The 24,168-nt window shown below is 39.6% G+C and overlaps 1 protein-coding gene across 1 annotated transcript in view; it reads right to left on the bottom strand.

Annotated features, from left to right (window-relative positions):
- The window catches only part of LOC129557147 (phospholipid-transporting ATPase FetA-like), a 78,214-nt gene that overhangs the window by 36,666 nt on the left and 17,380 nt on the right, over nt 1-24,168 (bottom strand). Inside the window, exons 4-10 of the mRNA XM_088837700.1 lie at nt 23,708-23,806; nt 22,055-22,116; nt 19,035-19,107; nt 18,607-18,677; nt 17,556-17,638; nt 16,486-16,644; nt 15,162-15,250 (exon numbers count right to left, since the gene is read on the bottom strand). Coding sequence (XP_088693826.1) covers nt 15,162-15,250; nt 16,486-16,644; nt 17,556-17,638; nt 18,607-18,677; nt 19,035-19,107; nt 22,055-22,116; nt 23,708-23,806 — 636 coding nt within the window. The remainder of the gene's footprint in view (nt 1-15,161; nt 15,251-16,485; nt 16,645-17,555; nt 17,639-18,606; nt 18,678-19,034; nt 19,108-22,054; nt 22,117-23,707; nt 23,807-24,168) is intronic.

Below are 24,168 nucleotides of genomic sequence, written 5' to 3'. Positions count from 1 at the left end.
TTAAGTATTAAGTGCCAATAACAGTGCTAAGTTCTTTACATGTATTATTTAATATTATTCTCTTCTTTTAATAATAGATAATAAACTTGATATTAAGAATGGAAAAGTATTTTGCCTGAAGTTATCTGGCTACTATGCAGGAGACAGGTTTTGGACCAGTTCCAGAACCCAAGCTCTTAATTACTTCATTACTGAAGTGAGGTTCTGCTTTAATAAAAGTATAAAATGTGTGACACTGGCTTAGCAGTTGCAGGTGGAGAGGTGAGAAGGAAATGGATGTAAAAGGCTGACAATATGGCAATCATGTTTACAGAAAGATGGTAAAACAGGAAGTCAGACCATGTGCCTACTAAGCCTAGAGCTCTAAGGGAAGTGGTTGGAAATAATTAGAGTATTAGTGTGTGGGGGCTGACTTTGACAAAGGAAAGATTTGAAGTAGGCGAATAACTGCGAGAGGAATAGAGTGAAATTTGGGTCATCAAATGTGGGGCTTCCCTGTGGCTCAGATGGTAAAGTGTCTGCCTGCAATGTGGGAGACCCAGGTTCGATCCCTGGGTGAGGAAGATCCCCCAGAAGGAAATGGAAACCCACTCCAGTACTCTTGCCTGGAGAATTCCATGGACTGAGGAGCCTGGTGGCCTCCAGTCCATGGACTCGCAAAGAGTCGGACATGACTGAGCGACTTCACTTTCACTTGGGTCATCAAAGAACTGGAAAAGCCTTTACTTTTAGACACTAAAGAGGAAAAAAGAGAAAAGATTGAGATCTTAAGCAAACAAGGCCCAATAATTCTTTCTAACTGAATAAAATGAATCAGCCTAGGGACAATGTTCAGATTAAAGATGATACCTTCTTACTGAACTAAGATTACTGTTCTAGATAATATCAACTTTCTTGCCTTTAGTGAAGAAGTGAAGTCACTCAGTCGTGTCCGACTCTTAGGTTGAGAGAAAGGGTATGGAGGGGAAAGGCTGCAAAGAAATAAGACCGATTTGAGAACTATGTTTAGAAAAGGACTTTGAGGAAGAGGGGATAATAATCCTGAACTCATTTTACAAGGCCAGCATAACTCTGATACCAAAGCCAGACAAGGACATTATAAGAAAATGAAATGCAAGCCAATATCCCTGATGAATGCAAAGTTTCCCAATAGTAAACCAAATACAACAGCATTTTAAAATGATCACACACCATAATCAAATAGGATTGAGGCATTAATGAAAGAAATTGAAGAAGACAAGTAAATGGAAAGATCTCATGTTCACAGATTGGAAGAGTTAATCATTGTTAAAATGTCTGTACTATTCATGCTATCTATAGATTCAATACAATCCCTATCAAGATTTCAATAGCAATTTTTTTATTATTTTTTTTAATTAAAAAAATTTTTTTTAAATTTTAATTGGAGGTTAATTACTTTACAATATTGTTTTGGTTTTGCCACACATTGACATGAATCTGCCGCAGGTGTACATGTGTTCCCCATCTTGAGCCCCCCGCCCACCTCCCTCCGCATATCATCCCTCTGGGTCATCCCAGTGCACCAGCCACGAGCATCCTGTATCATGCATCAAACCTGGACTGGCGATTCGTTTCACATATGATAATATACATGTTTAAAAAAAAAATCCTAAAACTTATATGAAAGCATGAAAGACTTCAAAGAGTCAAAGTAATCTTCAGAAAGATGTAAGGTGAATATATCTCATTTCCTGATTTCAAACTATATTGTAAAGATATAGGAATCAAAACAGTAAGGTACTGGCATAAAAACAGACATATAGGCCAATGGAACAGAACTGTGAGCCCCCAAATAAACCCATGCATTTATAGTCAACTAATATTTGAAAGGGAGACAAGATAGTATTGGAAAAATTGGACATATGCATGCAAAAGAGTGAAACTGGACCCTGATCTTATACCACTTACAAAAATTAACTTGGTATGAATCAAAGGTTTAAATGTGAAACCTCAAACCAAAAAACTAAAGAAAACATAGAAACAGGGAGAAAAAGCTCCTTGACAGAAGTCTTGGACATGATCTTATGAATATGATATCCAAAGCACCAGCAACAAAAGCAAAAATAAACAAGTGGGATTTACATAAAACTAAAAAGCTTCTGTACAGCAAAAGAAACACTCAACAAAATAAAAAGTCAATCAATGGAATAGGAGAAGATATTTACAAACCATGTATCTGATAAGGAGTTAATATCCCAAATATTTAAGAAAATAACTCAATAGCACACACACACAAAAATCAATTAAAAAATGGGCAAAGGTCCTGAACAGACATTTTTCCAAAGAAGATATTCAAATGGCCAATAGGTACATGAAAAGATAAACATCACTAACTATCATGATACTCTTGGTGGGAATGTAAATTGGCACAGTCACTTTGAAAAACAGTATAGAGGTTCCTCAGAAGATTAAAAATAAAACTACTATATAACCCACTTCAGGGTATATATCCAAAGGAAATTAAATCACTATTTTGAATAGATATCTCCACTCCCATGTTCACTGAAGCGTTATTTGCAATGGCCAAGACATGGAAGCAATCTAAGTGTCTAACGACAGATGAATGGATAAAGAAAATGTGATACACACACAGAGACACAGACACACACACTACAATGGAACATTATTCAGCCATGAAAAAGGGAATTCTGTAATTTGTGACAAATGCCCAACTCTTTAAGAAACTGCCAAATGCTTTCCAAAGTGGTTATACAATTTTACATTCCATCAGCATCACATGCCCACATATCTACAAAGAAGACATGTATTATGTTACTGTGAACTTTTAAGTCTACTCAGGGGTCTTCAAATCTATGCCCTTTGTCACAAGGTGTGAACTGTTCAAAGTAACCCGTCCCCACTGGTAGAAAACTGTAGGTCTCATCTTTGAGTCACTGATAGAAAGTCTTTGAAGACAAGAGTATGAAGGCAGAGAAGCAGATCTAACTAGGACCATTCTCAAAAAATGAGATTTAAAAATCCTTTTTATTATGAAAAACTTCAAACACATATTAAGATATTAAATACTATAATGAACCCCTATGTACCCATCACCCAGCTTCATCATGATCAATTCATGGCCGGTTTTATTTTTATTCCAAATCTCCTCTTTCTCTGTCCTCTCTTTTATTTTAAGCAAATTTCTCACATTATATAATTTTATTTGCAAACTGTTTAATATATAGCTTTAAGGGATCTTACTTAAACACATAATCATGATATCTTTATCACTTAAAAAGTTAGTAATAAACCCTCAATATCATTCAATATTTGAGATTTGAGAGTTGAATGAGGGATGAAAGAGTATAAAGCAGGAGCATTAAGATAAAAAAGAACAAAGTCTGCTTTTCAGTTCAGTTCAGTTCAGTTGCTCAGTTCAGTTCAGTTCAGTTCAATCGCTCAGTCGTGTCCGACTCTCCGCGACCCCATGAATTACAGCACGCCAGGCCTCCCTGTCCATCACCAACTCCCGGAGTACACTCAAACTCATGTCCACAGAGTTGGTGATGCCATCCAGCCATCTCATTCTCCGTCGTCCCCTTCTCCTCCCGCCCCCAACCTTTCCCAGCATCAGAGTCTTTTCCAGTGAGTCAACTCGTCGCATGAGGTGGCCAAAGTATTGCAGTTTCAGCTTTAGCATCAGTCCCTCCAATGAACATCCAGGATTGATCTCCTTTAGAATGGACTGGTTGGATCTCCTTGCAGTATAAGGGACTCTCAAGAGTCTTCTCCAACACCACAGTCGCTCAGTCGTGTCCAACGCTTTGCGACCCCATGAATCACAGCACGCCAGGCCTCCCTGTCCATCACCAACTCCCAGAGTTCACTCAAACTCATGTCCATCGAGTCAGTGATGCCATCCAGCCATCTCATTCTCTGTCGTCCCCGTCTCCTCCCACCCCCAATCCCTCCCCGCGTCAGAGTCTTTTCCAGTGAGTCAACTCGTCCCATGAGGTGGCCAAAGTATTGGAGTTTCAGCTTTAGCATCAGTCCTTCCAGTGAACACCCAGGACTGATCTCCTTTAGAATGGACTGGTTGGATCTCCCTGTGCCTAATGCAGATTCATATTGATTAGTTCCATTCTCTGTGATGCAGGTTTCTCTGGGGCCATAAAACTCTTCTTAATCTTACTCCCACTTTATTCTGCTTCTCTTCACTGAGTTAGGTGACAGAATGGCTTATCCTCACGGTTCAGATTAAACTTTAATGATGAGTTCTACTGGCCGTGCTTTCCTTTTGAACCATCCATGTCAGTTCAGTTCAGGCACTCAGTCGTGTCCAACTCTTTGCAACCCCAAGGACTGTAGCACACCAGGCTTCCCTGTCCATCACCAACTCCCAGAGACTGCTTGATCTCATGTCCATCAAATCGATGATGCCAATCAACCATCTCATCCTCTGTTGTCCCTTTCTCCTCTTGCCTTCAATCTTTCCCTGCATTAGGGTCTTTGGAAACGAGTCAGTTCTTCCCATCAGGTGGCCCCAAAGTATTGGAGTTTCAGCTTTAGCATCAGTCCTTCCAATGAACATTCAGGACTGATTTCCTTTAGGATGGACTGGTTGGATCTCCTTGCAGTCCAAGGGACTCTCAAGAGTCTTCTCCAACAGCACAGTTCAAAAGCATCAATTTTTCAGTGCTCAGCTTTCTTTATAGTCCAACTCTCACATCCATACATGACCACTGGAAAAACCATAGCCTTGACTAGATGGACCTTTGTTGGCAAAGTAATGTCTCTGCTTTTTAATATGCTGTCTAGGTTGGTCATAGCTTTTCTTCCAAGGAGCAAGAGTCTTTTAATTTCATGGCTGCAATCAACATCTGCAGTGATTTTGGAGCCCCTCAAAATAAAGTCTCACCATTTCCACTGCTTCCCCATCTATTTGCCATGAAGTGATGGGACCGGATGCCATGATCTTAGTTTTCTGAATGTTGAGCTTCAAGCCAACTTTTTCACTCTCTTCCACTTTCAACAAGAGGTTCTTTTGTTCTTCTTCACTTTCTGCCATAAGGGTGGTGTCATCTGCATATCTGAGGTTATTGATACTTCTCCCGGCCATCTTGATTCCAGCTTGTGTTTCATCCAGCCTGGCATTTCTCATGATGTAATCTGCATATAAGTTAAACAAGCAGGGTGATAATATACAGCCTTGAGGTACTCCTTTCCCAATTTGGAACCAGTGTGTTGTTCCGTGTTGCTTCTTGACCTGCATACACATTTCTTAGGAGGTAGGTCAGGTGGTCTGGTATTCCCATCTCTTTCAGAATTTTCCTCAGTTTGTTGTGATCCACACAGTTAAAGGCTTTGGCGTAGTCAATAAAGCAGAAGTAGATGTTTTTCTGGAACTCTCTAGCTTTTTCAGTGATCCAGTGGATGTTGGCAATTTGATCTCTGGTTCCTCTGCCTTTTCTAAATCCAGCTTGAACATCTGGAAGTTCTTGGTTCACATACTGTTGAAGCTTGGCTTGGAGAATTTTGAGCATTACTTTGCTAACGTGTGAAATGAGTGCAATTATGTGGTAGTTTGAACATTCTTTGGCACTGCCTTTCTTTGGGATAGGAATGAAAACTGACCTTTTCCAGTCCTGTGGCCACTCCTGAGTTTTCCAAATTTACTGGCGTATTGAGTGCAGCATTTCCACAGCATCATCTTTTACGGTTTGAAATAGCCCAACTGGAATTCCATCACCTCCACTAGCTTTGTTCATAGTGATCGTTCCTATGGTCCACTTGACTTGCATTCCAGGATGTCTGGCTCTAGTCCAGTGATCACACCATCGTGGTTATCTGGGTCATGAAGATCTGTTTTGTATAGTTCTTCTGTGTATTCTTGCCACCTCTTAATATCTTCTGCTTCTGTTAGGTCCCTACCATTTTTGTCCATTATTGTGCCCTTCTTTGCATGAAATGTTCCCTTGGTATCTTGAATTTTCTTGAAGAGATCTCTAGTCTTTCCCATTCTATTGCCTTCCTCTATTTGTTTGCATTGATCACTGAGGAAGGCTTTCTTATCTCTCCTTGCTATTTGGAACTCTGCATTCAGATGTGTATATCTTTCCTTTTCTCCTTTGCCTTCAGCTTCTCTTCTTTTCTCAACTATTTGTAAGGCTCTTCAGACAACCATTTTGCTCTTTAGCATTTCTTTTTCTCAGGGATGGTCTTGATCCCTGCCTCCTGTACAATGTCATGAACCTCCGAACCTCCATCCATAGTTCTTCAGGTACTCTGCCTATCAGATCTAATCCCTTGAATTGATTTGTCACTTCCACTGTATAATTGTAAGGGATTTGAATTAGGTCATACCGGAATGATCTAGTGGTTTTCCCTACTTTCTTCAATTTCAATCTGATTTTGGCAATAAGGAGTTAATGATCTGAGCCACAGTCAGTTCCCAGCCTTATTTTTGCTGACTGTATAAAGCTTCTCCATCTTTGGCTGCAAAGAATATAATTAATCCGATTTCGGTATTGACCATCTGGTGATGTCCATATGTAAAGTCGTCTTCCATGCAGCCAATATTAAATTTGAAACCATAGTCCTCTACCTGCCACTTCTCCAGCCCCAACTCTATCAACTCCAGTTGATAAAAAGTAAGGAAGGTAAAATGATGATAATAAATTACTATTACTTATTTATAAATATAAATTTATTTCTAATTTAATTATTTTAAATTATTAGAACGAATAATTTGACACCCTCCAAAGTTGTGGGAGAAAATTACAGAGTGACCTTCAACACTGCTTCAGCTCCATCCCTGTTGCCTGGATAATTAAGAATGACCCATCAGTCATTTCTAGTGCTGTGCCCTCCCCTGAACCAGAAAGGAAATCAGTTCTATCAGACCAAGCCCCTGAGGGCAGGGCTTCTCCCACTCAGAGAGGCCTGCAGGGTAAGTACATAATCTTCTCTTTCCTCATTCCTAGAGCTTTTCCTGCCATCCTGAGACTTTCTAAAATCTTGCAGATGGTCTATTTCTTAAGAAACATTCATGTTGTGATGGGGTTTATTGGTACTTAGTCTCTAAAGCTTCACAGTGCTTCTTTTGTATAGGAAGAAAGAAATAAGAAATTGGTTGTTGCTACAACCCCCAAACATTACTTTGTTTATTATGAGAGCCAGTCAGACCCAAGAAGAGCAGATAACCTCCCATTTTGCAGTGTGTGTCCAGTAAAGCCTGAAAGAGATTCTCAAGTCTGTCAAGAACTAAGGCCATCGCTGATCACAGTCATAGGCAGCCTGTAAAAAGAATACTCCTCGATCCTTGGGCCCTTCACTTCTGTGCCTTTCACTGTACCTTCACTCCAGAAGTACAGCCTGGATTTCTGGCATCATTTAAATTTCAAACACTGATTTTTTTTTTCTTTGCCCCGCAAATACAGTCCCACTTCAAAAGACTAGGGTTCACAAAGCATTGTCACTGTGAGCTCTGGGGAGCTCTGGGCACAGGGAAAGGACCAGACTCCAGCTCAGCTATGTGTTTATCAAGAAGCATCTTTACTCATCTTGCTTCCTGTCTCTGTCAGAATTTCCCCTAAGAATCATTTCTAAAAATGGGGAAGAAATGAAATGTTCAAATGGGGAAGAATTTCTGCTTCAGCTTCAAGAAATGAGAGTGCATTATATCTAACTATGTCTTGACAATGTCTTGGCAAAAATACCACATAAACAAAACTGCTGAGCTGATAAGAACCTAGCTAATTCAAGAACATTTATTCATTTAGTAACCATTCAAAAGATACTTCCTGAGAACAGCTTTGTACAAGACACTCCTAAGGATGTAGAGATGGATATGATATAATTTCTACTTTCAGTTCAGTTCAGTTCAATCGCTCAGTCGTGTCCGACTCTTTGCAAACCCATGAATCACAGCATGCCAGGCCTCCCTATCCATCAAGAACTCCCAGAATTCACTCAAACCCATGTCCGTCGAGTCGGTGATGCCATCAAGCCATCTCATTCTCTGTCGTCCCCATTTCTACTTTAGAGGCTCATAATTTGGTAGCTCAGGCACTCATTTGTCTCTCTCACTAACTCAGCACAGAATAATGATGCTTCTATTATGTGTTATTTTCCAACAGTCATGTATGGATGTGAGAGTTGGACTAAAAGAAAGCTGAGGGCTGAAGAATCGATGCTTTTGAACTGTGGTGTTGGAGAAGACTCTTGAGAGTCCCTTGGATTGCAAGGAGATCTAACCAGTCTATTCTAAAGGAGATCAGTCTTGAATATTCATTGGAAGGACTGATGCTGAAGCTGAAACTGCAGTACTTTGGTGCCCTGATGCGAAGAGCTGACTCATGTGAAAAGACCCTGATGCTGGGAAAGATTGAGGGCAGGAGGAGGAGGGGACGACAGAGGATGAGATGGTTGGATGGCATCACCGACTCAGTGGACATGAGTTTGAGTAAACTCTGGGAGTTGGTGATGGACAGGGAGGCCTGGCATGCTGCAGTTCATGGGGTCGCAAAGAGTCGGACACGACTGAGCGACTGAACTGAACTGATTATATGTTAAACACAGTTCTAGGGACTGGGATACAGTGGTGATAAAAGACAATGTCTTAACTCTCAGAGGGTTTGTAATCCTGTGGATATAGGTGGAAAACAAACAAGTTAAGAAATGAAAAATACAAGTTAACTAGTGCTAAATGCTGTGAGGAAAATAAAACAAGTTAACAGAATAAAAAAGGTCTTGGTAGAGGTGGTGCCCACTTTAGATGGGTGGCAGAGAAGGCTTCTCTGAAAAGGAGACATTAAACCCTGAAAAAGAAGCAAGCCATGCAAAGGCCAAGGCAGCCATTGCCAGCCAGGATAAAGTTCCCATGAGAGGAAGAAGTCTGCTTTCTCACTTGATTTGTAGTTTGCCTGGGTATAGATTTCTAGGTCAAACTAAGAACTCTGAAGGTATGAACCTCCTGGCTTCCAGGACTCAGTAGTGCTGGTGAAAAATCTGATGCCAATCTAATTCTCATTGTTTGTTGGTATCTTATTCTTATATCTATGAAAACTTTGAGGTACTTCTAAACGCCACTGGAGCTCTTGAATTTCATGATGTTTAATGGATGTTTTAAATCTGAAATTCATATCCTTCTTCAATTATAGGAAATATTCTTCTATTATTTCTTTGACAATATTGTTCCCTCCATTTTTGCTTTCTGATACTCTTGAAGATCATGTGGGGGTTCTCGGTTTGGTCCTCCATTTAAAAAAAGTATTTATCTCTTAGATTTTTGGTTTTAAGGTCTAGGAGTATTCTTTGATCTTTATTTCAGCCCTTCTATTGACTTTTTAATTTCAATAATTTTTACTTTCCAAAATTCTTTTTTGTTGTTATTAGATTGCTTTTTTTATTCTTTGATTAAAAAAAAATTGTAGGGAATTCCTGAGCAGTCCAGTGGTTAAGTTTCCACACTCTTGCTACTGGCCCAGGGTTGATGCCCAAGCCACAGCATTTCAAAAAAAAAAAAAAAAGAAATTCAGTCTATTCTTATTTGTGCAATTGTTTCGTCTAAGAATAGTGAAATTCTTTTGAAAGTTCTTTTATCTTTCGAATTATAATGTTTTTTCCAGAGTCAGTTATTCTATTTGTCCTCATCCTCTTCTTTCGTGCTCCTGGTTTTTTTTTTTTTCCAGATCACTTAAAAACAGAAGTAAAAGAGTAGTTTGACCATTATAGGTTGGCTTTATTTCCTTTGGATAGTTTTATTTACCTAGCAGGCCACTCCCTTGAATGGGAAGATGGAACCACGAGGTCTATATAGGTAGGCAGAATGTGTCAGTTCACTGGTTTTACCCTAGGATATAAAAGGAACTTGCAGGCAAACTTGAGTCGCCCAAATTGAAAATAAAGTGGATGTTACTCTGAAGTGATGACACCCACATTAGAAGCCCTAGCCCTCTGCAGAGGTTGTTACATTGCTTCAGAAAGCAGTTATCTTGTTTGAGACTGGAAGTCAAATACATTTGTTCTTGTTGTATGGATGCCTATAGGAAGGTAGGATGGTACAGAGGGCCAGTGGTTGTCCAAGCTGTTTTATGGGCAGTTTTAAGATTAGTTGTCCTGATTATTATATCCACATATCTTACTCCTGCTCTCCATTCCTGCTCACTCAAGCTTGGAACTACTCTTGAGGAATGCATTGCTGCTGAAGAGGAACGCATTGCCACCAAAGCTTCCACTATTCTGGCTTACCTATCAGTACAATCTAACAACTTTCTGCCTTCCCAAAGACCATCAACTTCTTGGGTCTGCTGATGGTTCTTCATCCTCTGTCAGGGAATTTATTTTCTATTTGTACTTTCTCACAGTCATTGTACTGGGCTCGAACAGCAACATCCTTGTTAAACTAAATGCCCAAGAAGGAGCATGGGACCCAAGATAATATTCCCTATTTTCTGAAGGAAAGATTGCATGAAAGAGCTCACAAATGTAGGAATTCATAGCAGCTACTTGGCTAGTGTAGTTGCTCCAGGCATCTACACCACTTCTCTGCTGAATCCACCTTGTAGGAATTTGAATAGAGAACTACATTCTCTCTTGAAGACTCCCACTGCAGATCTCTCCATGCAGGCGTGCATGCTAAATTGCTTCAGTCATGTCCAACTCTTTGCAACCCTATACACTGTAGCCTGCCAGGGTCCTCTGTCCATGCGGATTCTCCAGGCAAGAATACTGGAGAGGGTTGCCATGCCTTCCTCCAGGGATGGAACTGAGGGACTCATCTCTTAAGTCTCCTGCATTGGCAGGCAGTTTTTTTTTTACCACTAGTACCACCTCAGAAACCCAGATACCTCTATTTTAATCTGCTCTAGGCCTGCTTTTCAGCTACTATCCTAGGATTTCCTTTCAGTGTTTGCATGTTTCCTGGCTTCCAAATCTTTCTTGGTTTATTCTCTTCTTTTGCTTGAGTATACTTTAGAAACTTCCTAAGAAAGGATACGTAAGAAGTAAATATTTTTTTGAGTCTTTGCACATATTGAAATTTCTTTATACTTGCATTTTATTGAAAGCTTCAATGGATTTAGAATTAGAAGATGCCAATATTTTTCTGGCAGACTTTCGAAGGCAACAACATTTACCTTCTGCTATTGCTGTTGAGAAGGCCAGTGCCATTCTGATTCTTGTTAATGACTTTTTATTTCTCTCTGAAAGCTCTTAGGATCTTTAAAAAAATTTATAATTTCTTCACATGTGGTCAGATTTCCATGTTAAATAGGCTTGTCATGTGTTTTAATTTTATCTCCACAGGGAGATAGCAAGCATAGCAGAAAGAGAATTGACTCTGAAAAGTTATGCCTAGATGGATAGGTGTGATTATTGAATAAAATTAATATGTAAAGCATCTGGTACACATTGATGCTCTGTCTCCCCAAAGTGAATGTATATACTTGAGAGCTGGACCCAGGACTTATAAATCCTTATGGTCCTCATAATACCTGGCACATATTAGATTCTCAATAAAAATGACTTCACCTCACCATACACAAAAATAAACTCAAAATGGTTTAAAGACTTAAACAAAAGACATCATCATAAAACTCCTACAAGAGAGCATAGGCAAAACGTTCTCTGATATAAATTGTACTGATGTTTTCTGAGGTTAGTCTCCCAAGGCAATAGAAATATAAACAAAAATGAAAAAACGGGACCTAATTAAACTTACAAGCTTTTGCACAGGCAAGGAAACCATAAATAAAATGAAAAGACAACCTTCAGAATGGAAGAAAATATTTGCAAATGATGCAAGTGAAAAAGGCTTAATTTCCAAAGTATACAAACAGCATAAACAAATGAACAACAAAAAACAAACAACCCTATCCAAAAATGGGCTGCTGCTGCTGCTGCTGCTAAGTCACTTCAGTCGTGTCCGACTCTGTGACCCCATAGAGGGCAGCCCATCAGGCTCCCCCGTCCCTGGGATTCTCCAGGCAGGAACACTGGAGTGGGTTGCCATTGCCTTCTCCAATGTGTGAAAGTGAAAAGGGAAAGTGAAGTCGCTCAGTCATGTCTGACTCGTAGCGACCCCATGGACTGCAGCCTACCAGGCTCCTCCGTCCATGGGATTTTCTAGGCAAGAGTACTGGAGTGGCTTGCCATTGCCTTCTCCGCCAAAAATGGGCAGCAGACCTAAATAAACATTTCTCCAAAGAAGATACACAAGTGATTAATAGACACAAGAAAAAATGTTCAGCATCACGAATTATTCGAGAAATGCAAAGCAAAATTATAACAAAGTACCATTTTAACTGGTCAGAATGGTCATCATCAAAAAAAATCTACAAATAACAAATGCTGGAAAGGGTATGCAGAAAAGGGAATCCTCTAACACTGTTGGTGGGAATGTATACTGGTACAGCCACTGTGGAAAATAGCATAAAGATTCCTCAGAAAACTAAAAGTAGAATTACCATATGATCTAGCAATCCCACTTCTGGTCATACAATCAGACAACACTATAATTCAAAAAGATACATGCACTCCTAGGTTTACAGCAGCTCTATTCATAATAGCCACGATATGAAAACAAAGTAAATGTCCACTGACAGAGGAATGGATAAAGATGTGGTACATATATATAATAGAATACTACTCAGCCATAAAATAGAATGAAATATTGCCATTTTCAGCAACATGGATGCAGCTAGAGATTGTCATATTAATACTAAGTGAAGTAAGTCAAAAAGAGAAAGACAAATATCATATGATTTCACTTATATGTGGAATCTAAAATATGGCACAAATGAACCTATTTATGAAACAGAAATAGAATCATGGACATACAGAACAGACTGGTGGTTGCCAAGGGGGAAGGATGGAGTGGGAGGTTGGGGTTAGCAGATATAAGCTTTTATATATAGAATGTATAAACAACAAGGTCCTACTGGACAGCACAAAAAATTATAGTCAGTATCCTATGATAAACCATAATGGAAAAGAATATTAAAAAAGGAAGTATATATATGCATAGCTGAATTACTTTGGTGTATAGCAGTAATGAATGTAACACTAAATCAACTATACTTTAATAAAAAAAATATGACTTGACAATGAGTCTTTGACATTTTTCTGTGGGACTTTATGTTATTTATCTTTACTATGACTTAACTTGCATATATGTCAGTGGGAAAAATATTTCTTGACTTATTGTTCATAGATGTTGTGAAGATGCTGTAAGTGAATGTGAAAATATTCTAAAAAGTTAAAATTCCTCTACAGGTGTCAAGTATTATTACTACTTTTCAGATAGGTAACTGGGTAGTTGAGCTTTCTTAGGCATATGGGAGACATCTTGTTTTAAAGACAACCCTAGGCTAAATTACCTAGCTTATTCCCTAATGATACACTCTCTGATATTGTCAAAGGCATATTTACCTCTGTTGCCTTTCTGAATTCTCAACTATGATTATCTTCTTCATTAATTAACCAGGAAATGTCACTTTGTTTCAATTGCTGAAAGCTATGCAGACAGTAGTGGAAAGAAAAAGATAGTGAATACTAATCTCTGGTCTCAAAGCTGAATGAACCTTAATAATTTTCTAAAATCCCAGTGGTGCTAGTGGTAAAGAATCTGCCTGCCAATGCAGGAGATGCAAGAGACACCAGTTCAATCCCTGGGTTGGGAAGATTCCCTGGAGGAGGGCATGGGAATCCACTCCAACATTCTTGCTTGGGAAATCCCATGCAGAGATGAGCTTGGAGGGCTATAGTCGTGGGTCGCAAAGAGTTGGACATGACTGAACATGCACACACACATATGATAAGCATGGAAATTAACTAATTAATCTTCAATTTAAACTTTTATTCTCAAAGCTGATTATTATCTACTGAGTGCTTTTTTAAAAAACTTTTATTGGAGTATATCTGATTTACAGTGTTGTGTTGTTTCAGGTATACAGCAAAGTGAATCATTTATACACATATCCATTCTCATAGATTCTTTTCTCATATAGGCCACTACAGAGTATTCAGTAGAGTTCCCTGTGCAATACAGTAGGTCCTTGTTAGTTACCTATCTTATATATAGTAGTGTGTAGATATCCATCCCAATCTCCCAATTTATCTCTTTCCCATTAACCTTGATAGTATATTAAAAAGCAGAGACATTACTTTGCCAACCAAGGTCCGTCTAGTCAAGGCAATGGTTTTTCCCGTGGTCATGTATGGTTGTGAGAGTTGGACTGTGAAGAAGGCTGATCGCCGAAGAATCGATGCTTTTGAACTGTGGTGTTGGAGAAGACTCTTGAGAGTCCCTTATACTGCAAGGAGATCCAACCAGTCCATTCTAAAGGAGATCAATCCTGGATGTTCATTGGAGGGACTGATGCTAAAGCTGAAACTGCAATACTTTGGCCACCTCATGCGACGAGTTGACTCACTGGAAAAGACTCTGATGCTGGGAAAGGTTGGGGGCGGGAGGAGAAGGGGACGACGGAGAATGAGATGGCTGGATGGCATCACCGACTCTGTGGACATGAGTTTGAGTGTACTCCGGGAGTTGGTGATGGACAGGGAGGCCTGGCGTGCTGTGATTCATGGGGTCGCGGAGAGTCGGACACGACTGAGCGACTGAACTGAACTGAACTGAACTGAATCATAAATTTGTTTTCTACATCTGTGACTATTTCTGTTTTGTAAATAAGTTCATTTGTACTCTTTTTTTTTTTTTTACGATTTCACATATAAGTACTGAGTGCTTTTCAAATTTTATTTCTTAGCAGTAGAATCCTCTATTCTCTAACTGAAATTTTACAGAACAGATAAATGTGAGGCTGGTCTTTTTGAAGCAGGAACTACTTCCGAATGAAGAGGCCAGAACAAAACTCTTGATCTTCTCTATTCCTCCTGCAGCAGACCTTAGGCTTCTCTAAGGAAATAGAGTTTGAAAATCATTGGTTTAAGTAAGGTGATCTTATTAATCTGAGTAAGATCTTATTGAAGTGGTCATGAGTCAACCTGGCTATGAATAAAAAAAGCGTCAATGAGTTTTCTTCTTATCTGGTCCAGATATAAGTGTGTGGGGTCCTAGAACTGCTTGAGACTTTCAGACAAGTAAATTCTGACTTGAAAATACCAGCTACCGCTGTAGAAGGAAGAGAAGAAGGCCTATTTGTAAAAATACAGAAAAGAGGTCTTTAACTTACCCAGAGCACAAGGACATTCATGAGGTGGTCTATGTGTGTCCTTTTAAAGGTGGACTTTCCACTGTTCTGCATTACTTTGGTGTCTGGTCCTAAGTTAAACAGGGAGACATCATCTCTTAGAATCACTAAATATTCTCAAGAGGACTGAAATTGGGTTGAAATACACCTTTATGGTCACTTTATCAAACTTCTTTCCAATGCTAAAGGATAAAGCCTTGGCGAAAGGCTCGTGGTTGGTGCCCTAAACTCAAAGAATGGAAAATTTATTTCTTAGGATAATTCCAATTACTTCTGCAAACTGCATCAATGCTGACACCTCCCTCTCTTTGCAGCACCTTAGACAGTCTAGTTTTTCATTGATAAGTCAGAATAGGAGCCTCAAACTTCTCTCTCATCACCATCTGGTTTATTTAGCTTAGAAAAAGGGTCTTCTGACAAGGAGATCTTCATCTTCTTTTGAGGAAACTCATAGCTGGACCAGGCTCTATTTAAAGTTTTTAACTAGGAAATGGAGAAAGTAAAAGGCAATGGCAAGTGATTTCCTCTGAGGTGGGAGCTGAGATTTCTCTGAAGCTGAGCGATAAAGACTTTGAACTTCACGCTAGGACAAACAATAATTAGAAATAAAGAACTTTTAATGACACACTGGGACTAGAGCTGGAAATTATTATCTTACTGTGGTTGTTGTCACCAATACTCACCGTCACGGAGGGCATAGGGAGCACAACAGCTTCCTTCATTTTCCGGCACTACATTATAACTCCAGACAATCCCTCACTAAGTATAAAGGATTACGGTTCTAAATGCCATCTCAGGATGGGCCACTGCTCAGGAGCCACATGTGCCTTTTCTCTGGCATGAACACTTCACACTGTATTTAATCTTCTCCATAATAAGCACCATGTTTATTCTCTCCTCATGCAAGTAATCCACATGTATACCCTCCCCTTTCACACTGTTCTCCTTTCAAATGCTGATTCTATGTATACTTCTATGTGTATATCTTGTCTTGTGTCCAGATGTGTTTAGAAAGACTCATGAATGTTCTGTGGCCTTGGAACACAAAGCCTTCCACTATCAAAGGCAGCGCTGATATGCTGGCAGCTCAGTGTTTGGAAAAAAAGTCATTTTTTTTTTCCTAAAAAAAAAAGTTTTTTCTTAATTCCTCCATCCATCTATCCATCTCCCTGCCTCCCTTCCTCAAAGCCACAGTGTTCTGGTGTATATCTGAGCATCATATCTACGTCATGAAAACTAAGTACCCACAATGTGGCTATGAATGGAATCCAGAAGGTTGGGGGTTTGTGACTTCAGAAAGACGTACCAGTAAAAATCACCAAACCATAGCACCAATCTGTATTCCTGATGACACAGCCTCGGAGAATCAGTCTGTCATGATTCAGGAGGTAGTTTTTTCCTTTATACATGAGTATTCCTGTGAATTTGTCCAACTTGTTATTGGGAGACTCACACCTCACTTCTCCTGGAAAAAAGGAATAAGAGTCCTGACTCTGTAACCTTAATTCTTTCCCAACAGGAAGTTCAGTTCAGTTCGGTTCAGTCGCTCAGTCGTGTCCGACTCTCTGCGACTCTGTGAACCGCAGCACTCCCGGCCTCCCTGTCCATCACCTCCCGGATTCCACCCAAACCCATGTCCACTGTGTTGGTGATGCCATCCAATGTCCCCTTCTCCTCCTGCCCGCAATCTTTCCCAGCAAAGAGGAGGCTTAATAGAAAACAGGAAAGAACAAGCCTCTTTCAAAATATACACACATCTTTTTTTCCTATCCTTTCTCAGCCACTGCCCATTTCTCAGCAGCTCCCTTTAGAAAGGCAGACAAAGGGGTCTGGGTATCAGAGAAGAGTAATTCTGTGACATGGGTTATAGAGAAAGAGAACAACCCACATGATAACTTATTACTATTAGTACTTCCAGATCAAATGAGCTAAATCTGAATAAATTCAGAAACTACTTGAAGCAAGCCTAGTATTTTTTTCAAAATGGAAATAAGTTAATTTTTTCATGATTAGTAAACTAAAATATGCCCTTTGTAAATATATATACAACATTAAAAAGGAGAAAGTAAAATTCACTCATCGCCTAGAAATAAATGCTATTAACCTTTTATAGTATATCCTTCCAAGATTTTTTCTATACATATACTCAGAAACATATACATATTTCCAAAGACAAATTTATGTTACATTATACTGTGCATAATGTATTGTAATCTTTTTACACTTATATGTTGTGAATACTTTTCCATATAAGTAAATATCAACTGGCATACTGTTTTTTATGAGTTATATAGAATTCAGTATATGGCTGTATCACACTTTAATCACACCTCTACTGATAAAAATTTGGGTTGGAAAATCTATTTCAAAACTCACCATCAAAAGCAGACAGAAGCTTCAGGTTATCTTCCATCTCACTGGTAACCGAGATGGCCTGCTTCACTTTCAAGTTGGTTTCACTACAGTAAAGAATGCACATATATAACAGCAGTACAGGTCCAATTTCTCCTACTTTAGAAAACAGCTGTTGCCAATAGAGCTTGGCTTTTAGACTTGAGTTGTTAGAGTCACTCCTACTGTCATCCTCTCTCAAGGACAGTATTGAGGTGGAATGGTTCTACAAGGAAGCTAAATATTAGCCCACTTGTTACCCTCTCTCCCTGAAACATATATCAACTACTTTAACCAACCTATGAGATCTTGCTGGTCAGATGCTCTAGAAAAGCTGAAGAAACATCACAAAAGAACCTGGAGGTGGTACCTATTCCCTTCAAGAGTAAGGTCCTGGTAAGAACCTGTGAACACTTCCAAGTAAACGTACTCCTCATCTCACAAATGTTTATAGGACCCATGAAGGGATCCCACTTAACCATTATTTGATACAGAAATGCACAGAGACAGAAGTAAAAAAGAAGCCACATTTCAAAAAGTTTGTGGGCACTAAGAGGAAGAGTTGTAAGGATGCAGATTAACATAAAACTCCACAGGGCAAGCTCTCTGAAGATGGCCTCTGTCTTCCAAAGATCTTAGCTTTTGCAAATTAATGAATTTCTACCTTAAATCTTTTCCAGAACATGGTTTATCAGTACATAATTATCTCAGTATTCATTCCCCCACCCCAAGAAACTTTGGAACTATATTCTGAAATTTCATAGTCCGGTTAACCTCTTTCCTACCACTCAGCATTATTGAATACAGTCAGACTGAATGTTTCCAATTTGAAGATGAAGAATATTTGCCCAGATTCTGCACCCAGTTGGATGCTCAATAATCTGTCAAGAGCTCAGCCTTAGACTTGAGGTCTCCTATCTTATCTGGATATTTCTAGCTTTTAGCACTTTATTCTCTGCATCATGCTCTCCCTCAATGAGAAATCATTCTAAGCTGGTTCAACTGTCTTAATGGACTATGAGGAAGGAACACTCACCCATCCAGTTCTGCAGTTTCTATATATGTCAAACTGTAGGGCTCACTGCTCGAGAGTAATAGTATATCAGCCTGTGGTCAGGAAAGGCAGAGAAGATAAGGAAGGCAGACTTTTAAAATTACAGTGTGATAAAAGCAATTACCTCAGGAACAGCTATTCATCCTAAGAATTTTATAGACATTTGGTTTACTTTCTTTGTCTCAAGAGCCATCACTGGTACCACACACCTCTTTTCTCAAAGCCAGTCATACTTTACCTGGGGTTGTGGTGAGAAGTGGACAAGAACAAACTTCTTACCACAGGGGCTGGGGATCTCTAGATGCACAGTGAAGCAGGTGAATATCACCAAAAGGAGTGGTCACAGAAGTGCTAAAAAGGTTCCTACTCAAGCCCAAAGAGAAAAAGCCACAGCCCAAAGAGGTACTCACCGTGACAATCTGATTGTTTTCTAGTTTAATTATATCTCCCACTTGGACATTCATCCATTTTTCTGTCACTATCCTGCAAGAAAGTGAACCTTGAATGCCTGAATGCCAGCTCTGAGAATTTCCCTACAGTCCTGTTTTGACAATCAAGGGGGGAAAAAAGCTGAGATGAACTCAAAGCTCAGAGGAGGACCAAAATGCTTTGGGATACTCCTTGCCCAAGCAGTATCAAGAATGGGGCCCATTTCTCTTGATCAGGCTATAAGAGTTCTCTAAAACTCTATAATGGTATATGTAGATATACAGGCACATAATTTTTCTTTAAGTAAAAGCAATATATGCATATGGACGAGTTGACTCACTGGAAAAGACTCTGATGCTGGGAAAGGTTGGGGGCGGGAGGAGAAGGGGACGACGGAGAATGAGATGGCTGGATGGCATCACCGACTCTGTGGACATGAGTTTGAGTGAACTCCGGGAGTTGGTGATGGACAGGGAGGCCTGGCGTGCTGTGATTCATGGGGTCGCGGAGAGTCGGACACGACTGAGCGACTGAACTGAACTGAACTGAACTGAAAATACAGTTCAAATAATTAAAAATATAGAAAAAAGAAAAAGTAAAGTCTCCTCTCTCCCCAGATCATAGTTTTGTCACTTAGAGCAATTTTTTGCATTTCTTTTGAGAAAATGTCAATCCATATAATCACATACAGGATATACATTTAAAAATGACATACCAGATACACAATTTTCTGTACTTTGCGTTTTTCAATTAATAATATATCTGAGAGAACACTTATAGAAGGTGTGGCTCATTCCTCTTGATAGCTAAAAAATGTGGCTTTTAACTAAAGATGTGCTTGTAGCCAGAATTACTGACTACAATGACAGAAATCACAACTCAAAAAATAAAATTTTTCAAAGGTATTAATAACTCTGTTCAAACACATGTGCTCTACAAAAAGGACTCCACTTTCTGGAATATAGACAATTCATCTCAAGTGTTAAATAAATCAGACATTCACTGGCTTACAAAGTTTAACCATTAGGGCCCTGCTTGTGAACTCCTACTCTAAAACGACTCTATGACACATTCTTCTGTAATAGTTTTATAAAACCCAAGTGCTCAAGCTCCTTAGGAAGTTCATTTGACTAAATTCATTCAGTAATTCCTAGCTTTACAAATTTCTTATATACACTCAGCTTTATCTTTTCTCTTTATTTCTATAACTTTTTTAAATTTTGTTTTTAATCACAACTAACTTTTTTAGTGATATCTTATGAGAGACTTCAACAGATCAAAACACTTTGGGAAATAATCCATCATGAGTAAGAATCAGCAAACACAATAAATAACAGAATCAGATGCCCAAGAACTTCCCATAATAGAATTCTATGATTAAAACTATACATCTTGATATGTGTGTGCTTAGTCACTCAAGATGAGTCCAACTCTTTGTTGACCCCATGGACTGCAGCCTGCCAGGCTCCTCCATCCATGGGGAGTCTCTAGGCAAGAATACTGGAGTGGGTTGCCATGCCCTCTTCCAGGGGATCTTTCAAACCCAGGGATTGAACCCAGGTCTCCCGCACTGCAGGCGGATTCTTTACTGACTGAGCTACCAGGGAAGCCCAAGAATACTGGAGTGGGTAGCCTATCACTTCTTCAGGGGATCTTTCCAACCCCGTAATTTAACCGGGGTCTCTTGAAATCCTATTCATCCATAAAAAATAATGAAAATTTTCCATTTGCAACAACATGGATGGACTTGAAGGATATTATGCTAAGTGAAATTAGTCAGATATATAAAGACAAATACTGTATGATATCATTTATATATGGAATCTAAAAAAATATAGCAAACTAGTGAATATAACAGAAAAGAAACAGACTCACACACATAGAGAACAAACTAGTAGTTATCAATGGAGTCAGAGAAGGGGGAGGGGCAGTATATGGGGAGGGGATGAGGAGGTACAAACCATTACATATAAAATAAGCTACAAGGATATATTGTACAACACGAGTAATATAGACAACATTTTATAATAACTATAAAGGAAGCATAACCTTTAAAAATTGTGACTCACTATATTGTATACCTATAACATATAATGTTGAACATCAACTGCACTTCAATTAAAAAATATTTTTAAAATATAAATATACATATAAAACTATAGCTACTGGGTGTTGTGTAAGGTCACCATGAGAAAGGATTGGACCTCAATCTTTAATTCCCTCAGATCTGTACTTGTTTATGATCATGCTTCTGCAAACACTGGTCACTTCTCCTTTCATATAATCTCTGTTGAATTCTTCCCCATCTTTTAAGCACAAACATCATCTCTTCTAGAAAGTCTTCCTTGATTTCTTTAGCCAGCTATGATTGCCTATTTTTTATTAATTCCTATGATATTTTTTGTACCTCTTATGATAATCTTCATAGTTTGCTTTATATAAAATTATGCTGGTCTCCCTCTATCCCTGCCAAAGGTAAATTGCTCAAATTTTGCAGGACCCCACAAAAAACATAAGCATTTACCCATACTTTAGATAGATAAGACCAAACACTACATTAATGAGGTCAACACCAATATTTTCTTTAGATTGTTAACAAAAAGATGTCCTAACCAAAGGCTACAGTAGAATGGTCAATAAGTCATGTAGAATCCACTGATGCACTAAAGACAGACATCTCCATGCTGACCACCGTACTGGTAATAACCACTTGCATACTAATATCAGGTCATAATTTGTTAATTCTTTTTAATATATATTATTTTGTTTTCATTTTTGTAAGCATCCTCTAAGGTAAAGAATATTATTTTCATTTTATAGATAAGACATATGAGGCCCAGAGAGGCAAGTTCAGGGCATACTAGAAACAAACTCTTCCTATGTCCAGACCGAGGTTCTTTTCACTGTCTTAAATCACCTTTCCAAAGACATCAAGTTTTAGCAAGGTCATTGCTCTACCAGAGCTGATCAAACCTAAACGGGCTTCTCAAGAAGCACTTACCTGCCATTCATCAGCACCAGAACAGACCGATTGTTGACTTGATTATCATTTTTGTGCCTTTTCTAAAATCGTACAAGAAAATGTTCAGGAAATAGACATAGAGCAAACTGTATTTAGAAGATTAATATTTTGAAGTATTATTCAATGTAGTTCCTCTTCTTTGTAATTCTCCCTTACCCCCGCTTCTTCACCACCTTACCCCCCAGCGCTTGGCCAATTCCAAGTTCTTCCACCATTAAAACCAGACCAAGAAGCTGATTGTCTCTGAGAAGCTGGGAAAGGAGGTCAGAAAGAGAATCAAGCGAGAAGAAAGAGACAAACTCTTTGTTTTAATATCAAGAGCCAAAGCCTGGGGTGATGAGAACAAATAACTTATGTTGAAAGCCACAGAGGAGAGAATGCAAAATGATGGGCCTACACCTTGGTAGGTGGAGGGAAGTTATGTATTCACAAGCATACCAATACCCCTACCCTCAACCACAATCAGCGTAAGAAGTTTCTACCATGGATGCAATGAGGAAAGAGGAATAGTGGTCTATTCAAAGACCAAATAAGAGGGTGACAAATAAGGGTATGTCCTGATGCTAAGACTCACATGAGTCCCTTTCCTTTCAGTTGAGACTACTCCCTGGGAAGAGGGTAGAAAGAATCTTGAATTGGTCAGAATATTTCTCCTAAAGAGACCGAGTTCTAAACCAGAAGGAACTGTGTGGGTTATCCTGAATTGGCAAGTTTAGCTTTCAGCTCTCATTAAAAAAGGGCTGAGATGGTGAGGTGGTGGTTATGAGTTACATTGAGTTTAGTTATGGAAAATTAAGTCATATTTTTGCACATCTGAGTTGTGCCTGAAATTTATACCACTATATATGTTAATTCTGGGTTTAAAGAGTCACAGAGTTAAAGAGCTGCAGAAACACTCTGCTCTTAAACTTTGATATAAAAATCAGAAGGACTCTCTTAGGGAAGCTCCAAACAGGTCAATATGATGGGCTTCCCAAATCCCACTGGCAGGCACAGCACTGGTTCCCCACGTTTGCCCTCCCACCTGGCCCTGCTGTAAAGGAGTATGCAGGAAGCCACACTGCACTCACTGAGAGCCAGCTTCTCCCACCAAGGCCAGGGAAACAGCCAGCCTCTGTTGAGTCATGATGCTCTCTAAACCCAGAGGGTTCCTAGCTGTGTGCACCTGATAGAACCAAAAGCTGGAGAGGGAAATACGGAGAGTCGGAGAAGAGAACGGGAATGTAGAAAGGGGAGATAAGACTGGAGAAAACAAGGGGGACAGGAAGAAGGGAAGAGGAATATAGAAATGGGAGAAGGGTGAGTGGAGAAAGAAGGGTGAGAGCAAACCCAGAGAGAGCTAAGTGAAGGCAGAGGTGGGTTATGAAGGAGATGGAAGGAAATCTGGAAAAGGCTGCAGTAAGAAGACAGAGAAGGGCCTCGTGTGACCCCTTTCTGGCCATGGATGGCTCACCAATCTTGGGCTTAAGGGAATCTCATATTCCTCTGGCACAGATAAGGACATAGGGAAAGGAAACACCTCTTTCCTTCTTCCTTCTAGTATTAGGCAGTTCTGGGGAGTCTTTCATGCTCCCTCCCTCCCCAGCCTGACGAGGTACAGTGAGGGTACAGAGGCCCTGGAAGTCACTTCACCATATCATCGATGGCATCTTTCACTGCTGTTATGGACAGCACCACCATCAGGGGTACCACAGTCGTGTACCATGCCAAGGAGGAGATCTGAGGAATCAACTGGGAGAGGGAAGGGGAGAGAAACATGTGTCAGAAAGCTTAAAGGACAAGGTATTTCCTCCCAACCCCTACTCCACCACCATTTTCGCCTCCCTAGATTCATAATAAGTTCAACAATCCTAGCTGCTTTCCACTGTTATAACCTCCAAATAGCCACCCCAATACAAGCAAACACCTCCTAAAGATGAAAGAAGAGGAGATGATAAATTGTCAGGTACTGTCCTGAACTCTAATATCTTTGTCTTGCTGGCAAAGAGCCATTCCTCTTCTGATAATGAAGGTGCTGGGGGGTAGGGCATTAAGTGTGGACATGGGAAAACCACATAACTGCCTACACCCCTTCAGCACAGGGGGCAATGAGA

This window comes from Moschus berezovskii, chromosome 7 (genome assembly GCF_049115385.1).
Source record: "Moschus berezovskii isolate FMDL1 chromosome 7, NW_MosBer_1.0, whole genome shotgun sequence".
NCBI classification, from domain to species: domain Eukaryota; kingdom Metazoa; phylum Chordata; class Mammalia; order Artiodactyla; family Moschidae; genus Moschus; species Moschus berezovskii.
This window is presented reverse-complemented; position numbering and strand designations above follow the sequence as displayed.